At 45.9% G+C, this 17,478-nt stretch overlaps 1 protein-coding gene across 2 annotated transcripts in view; it reads left to right on the forward strand.

The window, feature by feature from the left end:
* The first annotated feature begins 8,201 nt into the window (after positions 1-8,201).
* RAB2A (RAB2A, member RAS oncogene family) overlaps positions 8,202-17,478 on the forward strand; it is a 34,810-nt gene continuing 25,533 nt past the window's right edge. Inside the window, exons 1-2 of one of the 2 annotated variants that reach the window (XM_068162453.1) lie at positions 8,202-8,353; positions 8,450-8,581. In XM_068162453.1, coding sequence (XP_068018554.1) covers positions 8,536-8,581 — 46 coding nt within the window. In that variant the 5' untranslated portion in view covers positions 8,202-8,353; positions 8,450-8,535. Of the gene's footprint in view, positions 8,582-17,478 lie in introns of both variants that reach the window. The other variant, XM_068162454.1, reaches the window with a different exon arrangement.

Consider the following 17,478-nt stretch of genomic DNA (forward strand, 5'->3'; position numbering starts at 1 on the left):
TCTTCTCCCAGGCAAGCAGCACCAGAACAAGAGGACACAGTCTCAAGCTGTGCCAGGGGAGGTTTAGGCTGGGTCTTAGGAAGAAGTTCTTCATAGAAAGAGAGATTAGCCATTGGAATGTGCTGTCCAGGGAGGTGGTGGAGTCACTATCACTGGAGGCATTTAGGAAGAGACTTGATGGGGTGCTTGGTGCCATGGTTTAGTTGATTAGATGGTGTTGGGTGAGAGGCTGGACTCAATGATCTCAAAGATCTCTTCCAACCTGGTTAATTCTATTCTAGTTTCCTTATGAAAACAGCAATGGGAGGCTTTGTTGGGCAAGGGGGTGGTTGCTATTGCCACAGCATGAAGATTGTGATATGCAGATTTTTTGAATGTCCCTTCCACTCACAGTTGCAGCCTTACAGTTAAACAAAGTGGATTGCCATCCTGCCCTCTGAATTGGCCCTTCAAATCCTCCCTAAAATAAGAAGAGATTAAGGGTGACTGACAGCAGAAAAAAATATATAATGCAGCCCCATGTACGTTAATCTTGCCATCTTTTCTGCAGGATTTGGGAGGAGAGGGATATTTCTAACTGCTCCTTTGTCTTGCTTTTGGACCAGCCAGTGATTTCCCAGCACCCAAGAAAACATTTCTAAAGGTCTGGGACAGAAAAATAATTCTTTGGGGGCAACTAATCTCTCCATTCATGTCATTCACAGGAAAGTAATTCTGGGCTCTTAATATTGGCCAGAATATTTGGTCTTGAGTCTCAGGCCAGGGAAAGACTGGGAGACTCTGATAAACATTTCCTTTATCACAGCCTTAACTAACTCAATTTAATCTAACATTTCAAATTGAATCAGGACACTTTTGTGTGTTGGCAAAGTTGGGACAGGCTGCAAAGGGTTTGTGTTGTATTTTTTTCATCTCAGACACAACCAAGGCCTTATCTGAAGGCCTTTTAAGTAGAGAGGGGCTCAGAATCATCACTTGTATCATCTGGCTATGTAACTGTTATTAACTTGGAGATGTTGACCTGGTTTATAGGAGCTGAGTTCCAAATACCTTAAACCCACTTCATTTCTTAGCAAAACACTTCAAATCCACTCTGACTTTTGTTCTGCTTCGCCTATTTTCAGCATCATTAGGCACCATTTTTACAGAGCTTCGCCTCAGAATACTGTTACCTCTGAAACAGGCTCTTGTCTTTGCCTGTTTATCTTCACATTAGGTACCAAACTGGAAAAAACAATCTGCTGCATGATAACCACCAGCACTGTTGCTGCTGCTGGTTTGATATGGCTATAGGGAGCACCATGACAACACGCTCTGGACAGGACTTACAGGGAGCACAAATGAACCCATTTTGTTTGCTCACAACTGAGTATTAGCACTTCCATTTTTCACTTTATTAATATTTCACATACATAAAGATCCCTTTGTCCTAATGGGTTCCAAAGGAAACCATTAAAATAAAAAAAGGGAATGGGAATGATTTGGATACTGCTCCCCATAACTGGATTATAGGTTCCTTGCTTCTGTGTTAAACCGCTGCAGCAGTTCAGCCTACAGATGACCGAAGCCTCTGATTTCTCTGTTGAGAAACAGCCTTGTCTTTGAGCAACAGACTTATAATTGTGGCATAGAATTTGTCAAAAGATCCATTCTATCCTCTGCTGAATTGCTCACAGAAGATGCAAGAGCACACTTGTGCCGCTGACAGTGACAGCACGAGCTCTGCAGATGTCACTGTTGCTGTCACTTTGCTCCACATAACTGGGGCAGTCTTGGGTATCCTTCCAGAAATTAGCACAAAGCCTGATTCAGTCCTTCCTTGCTAAACGTGGCCTTTATAGTCCATGGAATTACTGCAGGCAGGAAGGGGAGGATGCCATTTGAGGAGCGTTTTCTAATTAATTTAAATAGTCAATGTCTGAACTATAGTTTCAGCAAGCTGCTGGTCCTGAATTTGGTCCTTTGGGGCTGAGTGCCTCTAGAGCACAAGTCCTGTGAGGAGCAGCTGAGGGAACTGGGATTGTTTAGCCTGGAGGCTGAGGAAGACCTTCTTGCTCCCTACAACTCCCTGTGAGGAGGCTGAGCCAGGTGGGGGGCAGTCTCTTCTCCCAAAAAACAGCTGACAGGACAGAAGGAAATGGGCTCAAGTTGTGCCCAGGAATATTTAGGTTGGACATCTCTGCAGAGACTCCAAACTCACCTGGACATTGTTATCCTGGGCAACCTGCTTTGGGTGACCCTACTTTAGCAGGGGATGACCTTGAGAGGTCCCTTCCAGTCCTGACCATGCTGGTATCTAACACGCTTGCATCGCCTCCATTGCTGCCATTGCCTGAGCTGTACAGTTTTTACTGATCTTGATAACACCTGAGTAATGCAAGAAAGAGAAAGTTCCACCCCTGGAAGTTTTTAAGGCCAGGCTGGATGGGGCTCTGATCAACCTGATCTAGTGTGAGATGTCCCTGCCCGTGGCAGGGGGATTGGAACTGGATGATCTTTGAAGTCCCTTCCAAGCCTGACAATTCTGTGATTTTTACCAAGTCATCAGCAAATCTGTGGCAGAGTAGCAAATTCCAGTCACAAGCTGACATCCCAGTTCTTAGGTCAACTTTCCATGACATGGCCTAAGTAAATTTAAACTCTCCACCCTAAAAATATCCTACTTTGAAGTGAAGCTTTGGAGAGAGAGAAGCTGGCAGTAATAAGCTTCTTAGCTGGTTCTGCATTATTTAAACTGCAAGATGTGAGGGAGGGGGCAGGAAAAGTGACTTTGCAACTTGTGTAGAATAAAGCAGATTTTGTAATGTAGCCCTCTCAATTAACATAGAATATGGCAAAAGAAACACTGACTTTGATAACCTGGGCCAGACAAAATAGTTTATTTTGACAGCTACTCAAGAAAGTGATGTTTCAGTGCTGACTGCTGACCTTCCTCAAGGTTTCTGCCAAGTGAGTCCAAGGAAGCTCTCCAAACACCTGGAAGAAACACAATGTCAAAGCAGTTTACTTCAGAGTAACTGTCAACATGTATGACTGAATTTAATTAACCTGAACCCAAGATTAAATGCCACTGTTCTGAAATGAATAGCAATCTCTGCATTTGCTGGGGGAACTGCACCATGACAACCTTGATCATTCCTGGATGGATCTGGGGAGGAAGACACAGACATATGGCTCCTCAAAATCAGTGGTCAGCAGTCAGTGTGGGCCCATGCAAACAATGAAAAGCCAATATTGTGCTAAATGAAACATCAGTAGTTTCTGGTTTAAGGTTTAGTATCTGAGGTATTAACAATATTAACTGTAAATCATGGTCTGGGGAAAGAAGCTCTATGCTCTGAAGCATCAAATCACCATAGTTACAGAATCCCAGCAGGGTGAGGGTTGGAAGGAACCTCTGGAGATCATCTAGTCTCCCCTGAGCCTCCTTTTCTCCAAGCTAAACAACCCCAGTTCCTTCAGCTGCTTCTCACAAGACTTGTGCTTTAGACCCTTCACCAGCTCTTCTTTGGAGCTCTTCCAGCACCTCAGTGAGGGTCCCAAACCTGAACCCAGTATTCAAAGTGCAGCCACACCAGTGCTAAGAACAGGGGGACAATCACTGCCTTGGTCCTGCTGGTCACACTATTGCAGATGCCAGCCTGGATGCCGTTGGCCTTTTTGGCCACCTGGGCACCAGCTGCTGTCAGCCAACACCCCCAGGTCCTTTTCCACCGGGCAGCTTTCCAACCATTCTTCTCTAGAGCCTACAGCGCTGCATGGAATTATTGTGACCCAAGTGCAGGTCTGTGGCAGTAGTTCAGTCCAAAAAAGTGCTTTGGATCCTCTCATGCACATCATTTTGTTTCACATTTACCCTAAATACAAAGCAGCAGATACACTGAGTGACAGCTTTCTTTGGACCTACAGAATTTCTGTTTATCAACAGCCTGATCTAGTGTGGGGTGTCCCTGCCCATGGCAGGGGGGTTGGAACTAGATGATCCTTGTGGTCCCTTCCAACCCTGACTGATACTATGATACTATGATGTTAATCACAGCAATTTATTGCAAATAAACCCAGAATAGCTGATGCATTTTCCCCCTCATACAACTGCACTCACAAGCTGTATTTGCAATTCCATTTTTTTTCCCTTTCAGCAGACAGAATTAACAGAATTTCAGTTCTGATCCAGGTAATTATTGTAAAATCAGGCTCAGTGGAGATTCCTTACTGGTTGGTTGGTCAGTTCAGGTCTGCTTCTCTCTTAACTCCAGCTAGATCCCTAAGCATCATTTAAACCTCTCTAATTCTCTTTGACAGAAAAGGCAGAGCCCAGCTTCTACAAACAAAAATGCATGGAATTCACTCACCTCAGACTGTAAGGTCAAACATCTGCTTACTGCATGTATGGTGGGTTTAAACCTATTTGATCTTTATCTGAGCTGCAGGATAAAATGTTTGCACGTTTCAAGAGTCACTCGTAAATGTAGAGCTTGTAAAGCCGAACTACTGAACTATTCCAAACAATGGCAACATTCCATGGTCCAGACTGACTGATGTAAAACAAAATAAATATGCTTGTTGTCATTACAGTAAAAATGCCATGTAAGAAAGCACAATGAAATCTGCAGTACAGTGTTATTAATTGCAAATTCCTGATAGAAAATTCAGCTTATTGAGATGAAACCTAAAAGCATGAGCCACAAGGCAGGTTGCAGCAAACTCCCCCAGCTCGTGTTCCTAGAGGTCCCAACTGCAATTCTTCTTTCCAATAAAAGCTGAATGCAGACAAATTAGGGATGAATTTACTGGGACATGTTGCACCAGTCTGTGAATCTCTGTGTGGCCCCTTTGTTTTGGAAATCAGTCCAATAGTGTAATTGATCTGAAATTACCTTTTCCTTTTCTTTCACTTTTCTTCTGCCTTTCTATGTGGACTATAATAAATATAATTATTTTCATGGTTTTATTGTACAGCTTAAACTGGATATTGCCTCATTTCCTCCATTTTCACTAGAGAGAACAACATTTTCATGAACAACCTGGGTAACATAATGGCTGAGGTAAAATAAAAACCAAGCAAAACAAACAACAACAACAAGCTGTTGAACTGAGTAACCCTGAGTGAAGTTACTGAGATTTAGAAAAGGGGAAAACAGTGATTAATGAAGAATGGAATGGAATGGAATGGAATGGAATGGAATGGAACGGAACGGAACGGAACGGAACGGAACAGAACAGAACAGAACAGAACAGAACAGAATAGAATAGAATAGAATAGAATAGAATAGAATAGAATAGAATAGAATAGAATAGAATAGAATAGAATAGAATAGACCAGGTTGGAAAAGACCTTTGAGATCATCAAGTCCAAGCTATCACCCAGCACCACCTGATCAACTAAACCATGGCACCAAGCACCCCATCCAATCTCTTCCTAAACACCTCCAGTGATGGTGACTCCACCACCTCCCTGGGCAGCACATTCTAATGGCAAATCTCTCTTTCTATTAAGAACTTCTTATTAAGAACTTCTTCCTCACACCCAGCCTAAGTCTCCCCTGGTGCAGCTTGAGACTGTGTTCTGGTGCTGGTTGGCTGGGAGAAGACACCAACCCCTACCTGGCTACAACCTCCCTTCAGGTAGTTGTAAACAGCAATAAAGTCTTCCCCTGAGCCTCCTCTTCTCCAGGCTAAGCAACCCCAGCTCCCTCAGCCTCTCCTCCCAGGGCTGTGCTCCAGACCCCTCCCCAGCTTTGTTGCCCTTCTCGGGACACCTCCCAGCAACCCAACATTTTTGTGGATACATTTGAGTAACCATCTAGAGTAGGGATCTAGGGTGAAAAATAAGATTCTGATGATGTAGGAAAAAGAGGGGGGGAAAAAAGGAAAAAAATAAAAGGAATAAAAAATCCCATTCAGGGAGGAGCAAGACTGGAGGTGCTCATGACTGTTTTGAGGTGATGAGGTTGATGCTACAGACACATGGAAACTACTGGCTTAGACTCTTATAATGTTAAGAAACTGGGAGAAGTAGAGAGTGGGGGGGGGGGAAGGGTGGGGGGAAAGAGGACAGTTTAAAAAAAAAAATACCTTAATTTTGGGTTTCAGGCCATGAAACATGGAAGCAAGATTTGGCACCATCGGATTTATTGAAGGGTGTTAGAGATAAATTGGATGCATACTTGTCTACTGAGAGATGTAAGTCAGTATTGTTCGCGTTGTTGACTTGAAGCGCCACAAATAAAAACCTCTATAAAATTAAAAGTACCCAGGGTTACTACCAAAAGGTTAGATCTGTGAGTTCCTGTGAGGAAATGCTAATGGCTCTGCAACGGTCTCACCAATGCACAGTCAACAAACAGCTGAGCTGAGTGACATCCCAAAGCCTTAGCACTTGACTGCAGCGTCCTACCACATTACCTTTGCCAGGTGTCTCACATAGAATCAATGTGAAACTGACTGTGAGCCAATCTACCTTTGACAGCTCCAGGGACAAAGGTCTGGGTACAAGAGACACTTCACGAAGCAGTTTAGATTAAGGAAGGGCTTGAAGTTTCTTCCAACTCACCAGCTCCATGTGAACTCTAAGTAGAAAGTCCTAAACAGTAGCTGTGGACTTAGGCTACTTTCTCGGATCATTGCTTCCAGTTCAAATACAGAAACAGAAAGGAAGATAGCCTTTTCAAGGCAGAACTGCAGTTTGATCACAGAATGATGGGGTTTGGAAGGGACCTCCGGGGATCATCTAATCCAACCCCGGTGCTAAACCAGAGTTACATGCAGCAAGCTGCCAAGTATCACATCCAGGCGGATTTGGAATCTCTCCAGAGAAGGGCACTCCGCAACTTCCCTGGGCAGTCTGCTCCAGTGTCCCAATACCTTCAAGGTAAGTAAGTTTTTCCTACTGTTTCAGTGGAACTCATGTTTCAGTTTGTGCCTTTTGTCGGACAGCAGACTCTGAAAAGAGTCTGGCCCCGTGCTCTTGACCCCCACCCATTACATACTCATAAGCATGGAGAAGATGCCTTCTCAGTCTTCTCTTGTCCAGGCTAAACAGCTCCAGGTCTCTCAGCCTTTTCTCCTCACAGAGATCTTCATAGCCTCTACTGGACTCATTCCAGTAGCTGCTTGTCTTCCAACTGGGCAGTCCAAAACTAGACACAAAGCTCCAGATGTAAGCTCCCCAGGTCAGAGTAGAGGGGGAGGAGCAACTCTGCAGCCTGTCCGGGTCTCACTGAATAGCAGCTTGGTGGTGTATCAGTAAGTGATAAAAATAACCTGGTACAGAATTGCTCATGCTCAGAGGCCTCTCTTCTCAGAGCTGGATTCACATCAAGCATTTTTCCCTGGGAAGGGATTTTCTCAGCCAGCTTCACTATAAAGGCTTTGACCAGCAGCACAGGAGTTCCACCCCGACCCTGCTGCCAACCGGGAGCTCGGCGGTGCCTAGCACATGCCTGGTTGCCTCCATCCTCCCTTCCCCAGCCTCTCCTGGCAAGATGCGGGTGACTGCAGGGCAGGGGCCACCACTGCCCACCACTGGGACACCCTCTTTGACAGTACTCAGCCTGGCACCTCTGGAGGGTATTGTCAGTTAATCCTCCCACCAAAGTGACATTAAAACACCACTCCAGACCACAGTGCTTGCTGAAGCCCTGCATGACCTGTTGGAGAGAGTCCAGAGACAGCACAAAGATGATCAGAGCTGGAGCACCTCCCTTACAGGGGGACAGGCTGGGAGAGCTTGGGGCTTCGGGGTGAACTTAGAGCAGCTGTCCAGTACCTGACAGGGCTGCAGGAAAAGCTGGAAGAGGGCTCTTTAAAAGGGCCTGTGGTGATAGGACAATGGCAAACGGTTTTAAACTGGATCAGGGCAGATTTAGATTGGACATATGGGAAGAAGTTCTCTACCCTGAGGGTAGTGAGACACTGGAACAAGTTGCCCAGGGAAGTTCCGGACACCTCATCCCAGGAAGTGTTTAAGGTCAGGCTGGATGAGCCTTCGAGCAACTTGGTCTAGTGAGAGGTGTCCCTGCCCACGGCCGGGGGCTGGAACCAGACAATCTCTCCGGCCCCTTCCCATTGAAGCCCATCTACTGTCCCAGGACCCCTACCCTCCGCACCCACCGCGCTGCGCGGCCGGCGCTGAGTCCCCGCCCCGTGGCGGGCGGGAGGAGGCGCCGCGCGCCGCCGCTACCTCAGCACTTCCGGGTCGGGGCGGAGCCGGAGCGTGACGCTGCCGGAGGCTCCGGGGCCGCTCGGCGCCTGGTATTGTTCTCGCCGCCCGCTCTTCCCGCCGCCGCGTAGCGCTTCCCCCGCTGCCTCGGGAAGGGGAGCAGCGAGCAGAGCGAGCTCCGCAGGGGCGGAGGTAGGAAGGGAGCGAGAGAGCGGTGTCCGGGGAAGGGCCCGGCGGGAGCGGGCCGCCGCCGCCCGGTGGCCGCTAACCGTTTGCACCTCTCCGCAGCACCAGCCCTGACAGCGGGGGCGGGGGGAGAGCGGGCGCGTCACGAAGGAGCGAGTCAGAACCGCAGAGCCGAGAACTGGGAGGCCATGGCCTACGCGTATCTCTTCAAGTACATCATCATCGGGGACACAGGTAAGCGGCGGGGGCGAGGCGGCCAGGCCGCGCCGGCAGCGGGCGGGGAGCAGGGCCCGGCGCTCCGCTCCCATTTCCGCAGTGCTGGCGTCGTCGACGTGGTGGCTTTGCGCGAAGAGGCGGCTCCCCCCGCCTTCCTCCTCCTCCTCCTCTGCGCTGGGCCCCGCCCGGGGCCTTGGCCTGCCTCGACAGCTCCGGGCCCCGCGGCTTGGGCCCAGCAGCAGGCCCGGGAGCCTGACAGCCGAGTCCGGCCTTGGCTGACAGGCCGCGGGGCAGTCCGGGCTGTGTCACGCCCCGGGCTGCGGCATTCGGAGCGGGGGATGGGGGAGGAAGAAGGTGCTGTCGCAGCGGAACTTGTACCTGGGTAGTGCCCCTGCTCTGCGTCCCCGCAGCACTGAGGCCGGGGAGCTGCCACTTGTCCTCCTGCAGCGCTGATGTGGCATGGGCTGCTGCTCTGAGGTACCTTCATCTCAGCCCACAAGGATGCCCTTTCCAGCCCTTGCTGGCAGTGCTGTTAGCAAACTGTGTCGAGATGTGCTGCCAAAGGAATATTAAAAGCCTTGGCTCTTTCTTTCTGGTTTAAAGGGACTTTTAAACATTTTTGACTACTATTTTCCCAGCTGCCTCAAGTTGCTTCTGTAGTCTCTTCCCTTCCTCACCCATTTGCTTTCCACGTCTTAAGGACTTTAGTGCATTCTATTTGTTACTGTCTGCCGTGTAATAATGCTCACAAGTGCTGCAGGCCTTACCATATGCTGATAGGAATTGCTGTTTGAAGCCCTTTTGCCAGTATATTCTCTGCTCCCTCAGTCTAGTGTGGATCTAAGTAGTTTCATCAAACTGTTGTCAGGACAAGGTAGCTAACATAGTTGTCTCTCTTGTCTGTGTGTTGTGCATCTTGTTGTCTTCCTCATACCTGAATAAATGTCTCCTTTAATGGGTTTGATGACTCTGCTGTCAGTTCACGTGTTATTGTGAGGGTACTTGCATAATTGTATTTCATACCTAGGAACCAAATAGTCTGTTGCTAGAGTATAATTATACATTGCAGCTGCATGACACATGAGGTTCTTCAATACCCTGAATGCAACTACTCTGTAATTTTTGTCTTTTTTAAAACCTACATTTAAATTCTGGAAGCTTTTTTTATTTTAGGCTGCTGCAGTAGCAGCTGTAGTACAAATGAGTCTTGAGGAGTATAGCACAGCTGTAATGTGGAAGAGTTAGGCTGTAGATAAGTGAAAACTTATTTTTCTTGAGCATTTAGGTGAGTGACAGCTCCTTAAACCAGAGGAGAGAAGACCCACCTGAGCAGAGTCAGAGGAATCAAGAAGAGATTTGTCTGCCCAGGGTGATGCAAAATGGTAGTGCAGGATTCAGAGGGATAGTGCTTCAGAACAGGTGGCCAGTTCTGGTGCTGCTCTCAAAAAAGTGATCACTGAAGTGGTAGAGAGAGCAGCAAAGAACTGCTTGGGCACGTTGATTGTACACTGATTAATTGTTTACAATGAAATATCCTTGGTGCAATGGCCTGTGCTGCACTTTCTCACTTTGGTTGCTTGAAACGTGAGTTTGAGAATGGATGCAGAATAGAATAGAATTAACCAGGTTGGAAAAGACCTTGGAGATCATTGAGTCCAACCTATCACCCAACACCATCTGATCAACTAAACCACAGCACCAAGCACCCCATCCAATTTCTTCCTAAACACCTCCAGTGATGGTGACTCCACCACCTCCCTGGGCAGGTCACTCCTGAAGTTGTATCAGCTGCTTAAGAGCCAGATGTGGGAACAGTGAGATAAAGGAAACAGACAGTAAAACAGGTCACAAGTTTTGGGTTAGTTGTTTGGTGTTTTGGTTTGGGTTTGTTGTTGTCAGGGTGGGGGTTTTTGTTGTTGTTGTTGTATTTGTTTGTTTTTAATTCCTGTGGCTTTTACTCAAGAGTTGCCACAGGAAGCTAATTAAAACTACTGCAGCCATCATTGTTGAAGTGAATTAAGTATGCCAGTAGTGGTAAGTTGGTTTTGCTTTTATTTAGATCTCCTGTGAGCCTTTTAAGTACTCCAGTACAGCTCGTACTGAAGAGCCAATTAATGCTGTGCACAGTTGTCTGTTGCCAAAATGACTGCAATGGTTTAGGTGTCTCTGCTGTTCCTCAGACTAAGGCAGTTGATCTCACAGCTCTACTGTTGAACATCAAGAGTGGATTGAGACTGTCCTGTCCAGTTCCATTGGTGGTGTGCCCCAGCATTCCAACCGGTGAAGGCATCCCAGTGGCCTTGCAGCCTGCATAATTTTCATAATGATCAAGAAATTGATCTCTGGGACTTGATTTAGAGTCTTTGGAAATGAGTCAACTGCCTGGTGACTCAGCAATTAGTTGTAAACAACCTGTAGGAGAAAAGTAAGACAGCATCAGCTGAGGACAGATGTTAAGGTTTAGCTCCTATTCCCTTTCAGCACTACCAAGCAAAGTGAACCCAATGTGAGCCATAAACCAGCCAAAAAAGCCCTGCAGTTACACAGGACACCTGCTTGTGTCTTCCCTGACTTGTGATTCCACATGCTTCCATTTACTGAAACACAGGAAATTCAGTGTGATCTCAGTCTCTTAATATGACAGCCAGGGAAACTGGCTGTGCAAGACTGCCTTTTGCTCCACAGCTCTTGTCCCCTTCTGTTGCTTGCTTCGTTGGCCACTGATGTTCAGTGACTTTATTTCCCTGGTGCTTGGGGCACAGTAGCTTTCTGAACAAGGGGTTGATTCTCCTCTGGTTGTTACATTTTATTTATTTTGAAAGTAAAAGGTGTTTCCTGTGGAGTTGAAACTGTTTCAAGATGTAGGTCACTTGCTGTTGTGGGAGAAACCTGAAATGGAGTATCTGTCCTGCTACTCCAGCAGCTGGACAGTAGCTGTGAAATTTCAAGGAGCTGGTATCTTTAAGAGAAAAATACAAATGTTATGGAATCCTGACAGCTGTGAGAGCTAACCAGGAAAAGCCTTTTGAGTTAGATATTTCCAAAACATTCCAGGAGTTTTGCAGCTGCCCCGTGAGAAGCATTTGTGGTATGTTCTGCTCAGGGCTGTGCTTCTGAGACCTTTGCTTTGGTGATGGGTAGTGTTTGTGTCATTTTCATAGCTGGTAGAAGTTGCTGTGTTCATCCACTCTTATCTACACATCTGCTTTTGCCCACCACGTGAAGTTGGGATGGACTTTGATTAGAGTTAGGGTGAGCACTTAGCACATAAGCCTTACCTGTTTTTGCAGTGAGTGACTGACAGTCTGTCACTCCTTTCTTACAAGTCTTTCTTTATGGTTGTCTTTTCTGCTTCAGTATTTCTGTTACCAGCAGAGTACCACATGGTAATAAACTGGGAAGGAAACATGAGATTTCTGTGAAGACAAGAGCTGAGCTGGAAATGTTTTATTTAGCTTTTTCAAGAGTACTGAATATGCATTTAACTGCATTTCCTTATATTAGAATATGTTTATTAGGTTCCACCAGAGAATGCTACTGAACCTCAGTATACCTTGAGGTGCTGGAGCACTTCCAAAGAAGGGCAACAAAGCTGGTGAAGTGTCTAGAGCCTAAGTCTTTTGAGGAGCAGTTGAGGGAACTGGGGTTGTTCAGCCTGGAAAAAAAGGAGATTCAGGGGAGACCTCACTCTATAAAACCTTCTGAAAGGAGGTTGGAGCCAGGTGGGGATTGGTCTCTTCTCCCAAGCAAAACGTGACAGGATGAGAGGAAATGGCCTCAAATTGTGCCAGGGGAGGTTTAGGTTGGACATAAGGAACAATTTCTTCACAGATAGAGTGGTTAAGCCCCAAAACAGACTGCCCAGCAAACTGGTGGAGTCCCCATCACTGGAACTGTTCAAAACTTGTAGATGTGGTGCTGGCAGATGTGGTTTAGTACTAGGTTAACAGCTGGACTTGATCTTGGAGGTCTTTTCCAACCTTAATGATTCTATGCTTGAAATACCAGGTTTTGTCAGTTGTCCCATCAAAAGTCTCTGTGATCATCAGTGTCATCTGGGTGATGAGTGCATCTTCCATGAGCAGGTCTGTCTGCCATTTTTCTTAAGTATGTTAGTTCAGCAACTCTCAGAGCTTCTGGCATAAGGAACTTTCAATTTCAGGTAATTGCTGATTATAAACCAACAAGATCTCCAAGTTATTAAAGGAAGATGATGAAAGAAAACATAATTGCTTGCTGATCTAATTCTCCTCCCTCTCAAGAGTAAAGCAAGCTGTCTAGTCAACCATTTCACTTGTCTAGAAGATCCTCAAATGCTGAAATTAAGCAATTGAATTTGCTTTATTTTCCAGCCTTATTTGTGAAATCTCTCCAGTGTCATTGCCCTTTGTTCTGGCACAGCAACTGTTCCTAGCTAGTGGTGGGTATGATCATAGCCTCTTGCCCTCATTTTCTGGAGCTGTGTAACAGTGTTTCTTAACTAAACAGGTTTTCATCCCACGAGACCTGATGCTAACATCTCGTGGTAGCTTGAGAACTGGTTCATAATGAAAACCAGAGTACTGATTTGTAGTGTCTCACTTCAGTGCCCTTCCAATTACACTTTCATCCCTAAAAGTGTATTAGGTGTTTATAAGGACATTATCTTAGCCTCTTAGAAGAAGTTAACTAGAATTAACAGACTGTAAGCAGATGCCCATACAAATGGTTTCATGAGACTGTTGCTGTTACCCTTGGACTAGCTCTTACCTTTAATTTGGAAGGAAAAAAACCCAACCAACCTTCACCATCCCCACTCCCCAAAACAACCCAACCAAAACACCATTCCACCCTTCAACCTTGACTAAAACCATTGTACTATGAAAGCCTGGCACTTTTCTTAGTCTGGTGATCATCCAGGACACAAAGACATTTTCTACAGACTCAGGTCTCTTTTCATTTTGTTTGGAAATAACTTTTGTTCCTTTATTTTCAAAACCTGCAGTTGAGTCTTGCCATGCAAAATGTGAGAAAGCTGAGCAGCTCCTTTCAGTTTGTAGGTCTGCACTAATCTTTATGCAGAAAGGAAAACTTACAGCGTTGGCTTCAGATGCACTGCTGTAAATAATTTACAGCAATGTTTATTTGTTTAAAGTGTTGGAGCTGAATCATCCTGAAAAGAATTAAAGAGCCATTTTTAAGGCATTTCTTCCCCCAAGCATCTGAAGCCAGCACAAAGGATTTTGGGGGTTGTTTTTCTTCCCCACTTGCCCATTCTTGCACTAGTGTGTGAAGGCCACTTGCTTTGTAAATGGCAGTTTGGAACTTTGTGGTGTGTCCTTCCTATTAATTTAACTTTTTGATGGCAAAGTTTTGACTAACAGATAATTGCCTGAAGAGAGGTTAAAAATATCTTTGCTTTAGGTTCATGTCTCATTCTGCTTAGGCCTGTGAAGGGATAGTACTGCACCCTGCTAATGTGGGTGGAAAGGAAGGAGAGAGGGTATGAGCTGTGGCCCATGATAAAAAAAGATCTCATGAAGCACCTGGAAGCTGTGCACACCACTGGAAAGACCTAGAAGTACCTCATAGCCGGGTTAGAGGTATATGTCTTGTGACATTTGTACTGCTTACCTGGTTTAAGTCTGAGCTGGGGTTTAAGCTGTTATTATTTGAGACTCTCTGTAGCTTGTTTATTTTCTACAGGGAGGTGAGAAAAGAAGGAAACTTGTTTGAGCTGGGTTGGTATTGGGGCTTTGGTTTCATGGGCATGATGTGATTAAATACATGTGAAAGGAGGAGATCTTGCTCCCCTTACCTTGTGGCGACTTTGATAGCCTACGTGAGCTGAATCAACCCACTGTAGAAAAGTAGCTGCTTTTGGGGTTAACTTTTTACTTGGTGGCTGAGTCAGCTGAGTTGGCTGGGGAAATACTTTCCAAGGTCTGGAGTACTTTCAAGGGAGGAAACTGGATGCAGGAGAATCAGTGAGAGCAAGATATCAAAGGGGGAGTTGGTCTTCATCTCTCCGGGTGGCCTTCACCCTGCCCTGTGGAGCAATAATGTGGAAAACACAATTGTGTGAGATGGCTGAGTTAATCCAATCTGCTGCCAGAATGGATGGACCTGGTACCACTCCCTGTCTCAGCTGGGAACTTCTGCTTCTTAGCTGTCAGCATCAGTGCTTACCTGATCCTTCAGGGAGCCAGTTCAGCTCACAAAGGTGATTTGGAAAACAAAACCAAATCAATTGTATGTGCAGTCAGCAAAGTGTGAGAGCCATTTTGAGTGAGGAGATAGAGCTGTGTGGGAAGGAGTGAGTCTACTCCTCAGAGGCAGCTAGCAGATTCACTCTAGACATTCATCTGCAGGATTCAGCATTGATACCCAAGTTGGGATGACTAATGCTGTGGTTCTTTTCCTCTGTCACCTTTCTTGGGCCACAGTGGTGGTTATGTGAACAGTTAAGGACATCATCTCAGCCCTCTCTCCCCCTGCCCCCACACTTTTTGAGGAATTTGAAATTTGAGCCAAATCAGCTTTCTAAGACAAACATCAGTGAAAGGAGCACTGAGTTTGTTTGGTGGTAAGAAAAGCCTGCAGGTCTTTCTCCTGTAGAATGTCATGCATCTCTGACTTTGAACTTGGTTTGCCCTGTTCACAGGGAGTCACAGGAGCTGGAAGGGGAGAAGGAAGCCAGTCATTCCTCCTAGCAAAAGCTGTTTAACTGGCTCAGCTGTATCACCACTGCTGCCATGGTTCCAGAGCTGGGTTTTTGATTGCCATGAGTGCAGCCTGCTGCTGGAAAGGACAACCCTTCCCTTTCCTATGTGTTTTGTGGCCCTGGCCTCATGCACATACCAATGTTTTGGGTGTGTAGCTCTATGCTGGATCTGTTCCTTGGTTTAGCTCACAGTGTAACCTTAAGAATGAGAAGGGTGAGGTTAGAGCTTTCCTGGCTTACTGAGCAGTGAAATGAGCAGTAATATTGATACAAGGCTGGGCCAAGGTAGACAACCACAAAGCTCTGGCAGCACTTTGTCTAAGGACATTGACTGCACCCAGGGACATTGAGTAGTACCAAGAGGAATTCGGAGAATCAGCTCACGCTGCTGGGTTTGGAATTTAGAGCTGGAGGGTAGTGCAAATTCCACATCCCATCCCTGTTTGGGTACTAAGAAGTGAAGAAGGGAACAGGCACTTGCAAAGCAGCATGCTGCTCCCCTCTGAGCACATAATCCAGTGTTTTAATTTGTTCTTAGCAAGAGCTTTTGTTCACAAATTGTATCCAAGCTCAGTTCATTGCTTTGTTTTAGATACCATTTTTTTTCTCCTCTGGGGTGGCTTATCTGAAGCCAGATTAAAGTAATTGTGGCAGTAAACTGGAGAATGAGTTAATAAATAACTGTATCTGTCCCTTTTGTATACAATTGAGTGTCATCAGACATGCTCAACTGCTTCTCCCAGGGTGTCTGCCTCATTTCAGGTGTAAGATTCACAGAGCTAAGTGAAGGAGATACCTGGTAAACAGCCACTTTGCTGTTAGTTAACCAGTGTAGTTACTTTAAACTGTCTGTATGCCAGGAATTAGCTGCTGTGCAACTGTTAATTGATATTTGCAGCATCTGTTTATGTCACAAGGTGGTTAAACTGCACAGGAGCTCCTACAGAGCTCTTCCTGGGACGGGTTCCTGGCTGCGTCTGACAGCGGAGGCTGCTCAGGCACGGGGAGCAAATGGGCCACAAGCTGTTCTCATCACAGCTTTCCTGTTACAAACTTGCAGCATTTTAAAACTCCCAAATTGAAACCAAATATTACTCTTAAATATTTATGACCTAAACCTAACAAGCACTGCATCTTTGTCTGCAACTTTTGGCACATCTTTTTCGGTCAACTTTTTGAACCTCTTTCAGTCAACAACAGTCCAAAACTTAGGGACTTCCAGACGGTTTTTTCTGGGAAGACTGAAGCAGCAGGAGTGGCATTAAACAGAAACCAGTTACTACTTTTGTTTCTGGGTGTGAACCCCTTAGTCTGCTCCTAAAAGACCTGCTACACAAGTAACTAGAGATGCAGTCATCTTGTGCCAGTTGAGGCAGAACTTGCATGGAAGGGTCTGTGCTTGTCTGTCATCTCCACTGTGCTGACGCTGGTGTTTGTGTGTTCTCCTGAACCAAGCTTACATCAGCCTTACAAGAAGAAATATCAGATTGCCACTGGAGAGCTAGAGCTGGGGTACTGATCAAGTGTCACTTGGATGGCATTTTGAAGTATTTTTCTACTGTTCCTCAGATATGTGCAGGAATACTGGATATTTTAAGGTTGTGCTTTATCTGATGCTACTGAAATAACTTGGTAAAGTTAAGGACAAAAGCCATTGTACATTCTGTTCCTGGTGTGGATTATAGGTTGGTTTTTGTAAGTGGAATGGTGACTATGTTCTATGATGGGGCAGCTGTATTTCATTGGTGATCTAAAAGAGTTCTCTGCCCTTACAGCTCTAGTATTCTGCCTGTCCTTTGCCCTATTTCTTTCTTACCTCCAGCATTTTTCCCCTTTCCTCATCCACTTCTCCCTACTAATTCAGTTGGGCAAAATCTATACCTGCTTCCAAGCTGCTTGTGTTCTGGCAGCTTTCTCTTACAAGCCAGAGAGCAACAGAAGAGAGGTCTGTTAAGGTCAGTGCTGCAAACTTTGCTGTGGGCTGTAGTTCCATGCCTCTCAACACTGTTGATCTGCTGGCTGCTGCATTTCTCTTCCCTCATTTGAACTATCATGCTTCTCTGCCCCTGCATTGAGCCATTTCTGTTTGCTTTGTCACTCTTCTGGTCAGATTAGTGTGCTAACCCAGCAGACAGCTGAAATGTCTTCAGAACTTGGCTAAGCCATATGGAGATAAGGGTCACGAACCTGCTGTAGAGAAGCGAGCAGGGAT

This window comes from Melanerpes formicivorus, unplaced genomic scaffold (genome assembly GCF_026170545.1).
Source record: "Melanerpes formicivorus ecotype bairdi unplaced genomic scaffold, bMelFor1.0.p_v2 SCAF_65, whole genome shotgun sequence".
Taxonomy (NCBI): domain Eukaryota; kingdom Metazoa; phylum Chordata; class Aves; order Piciformes; family Picidae; genus Melanerpes; species Melanerpes formicivorus.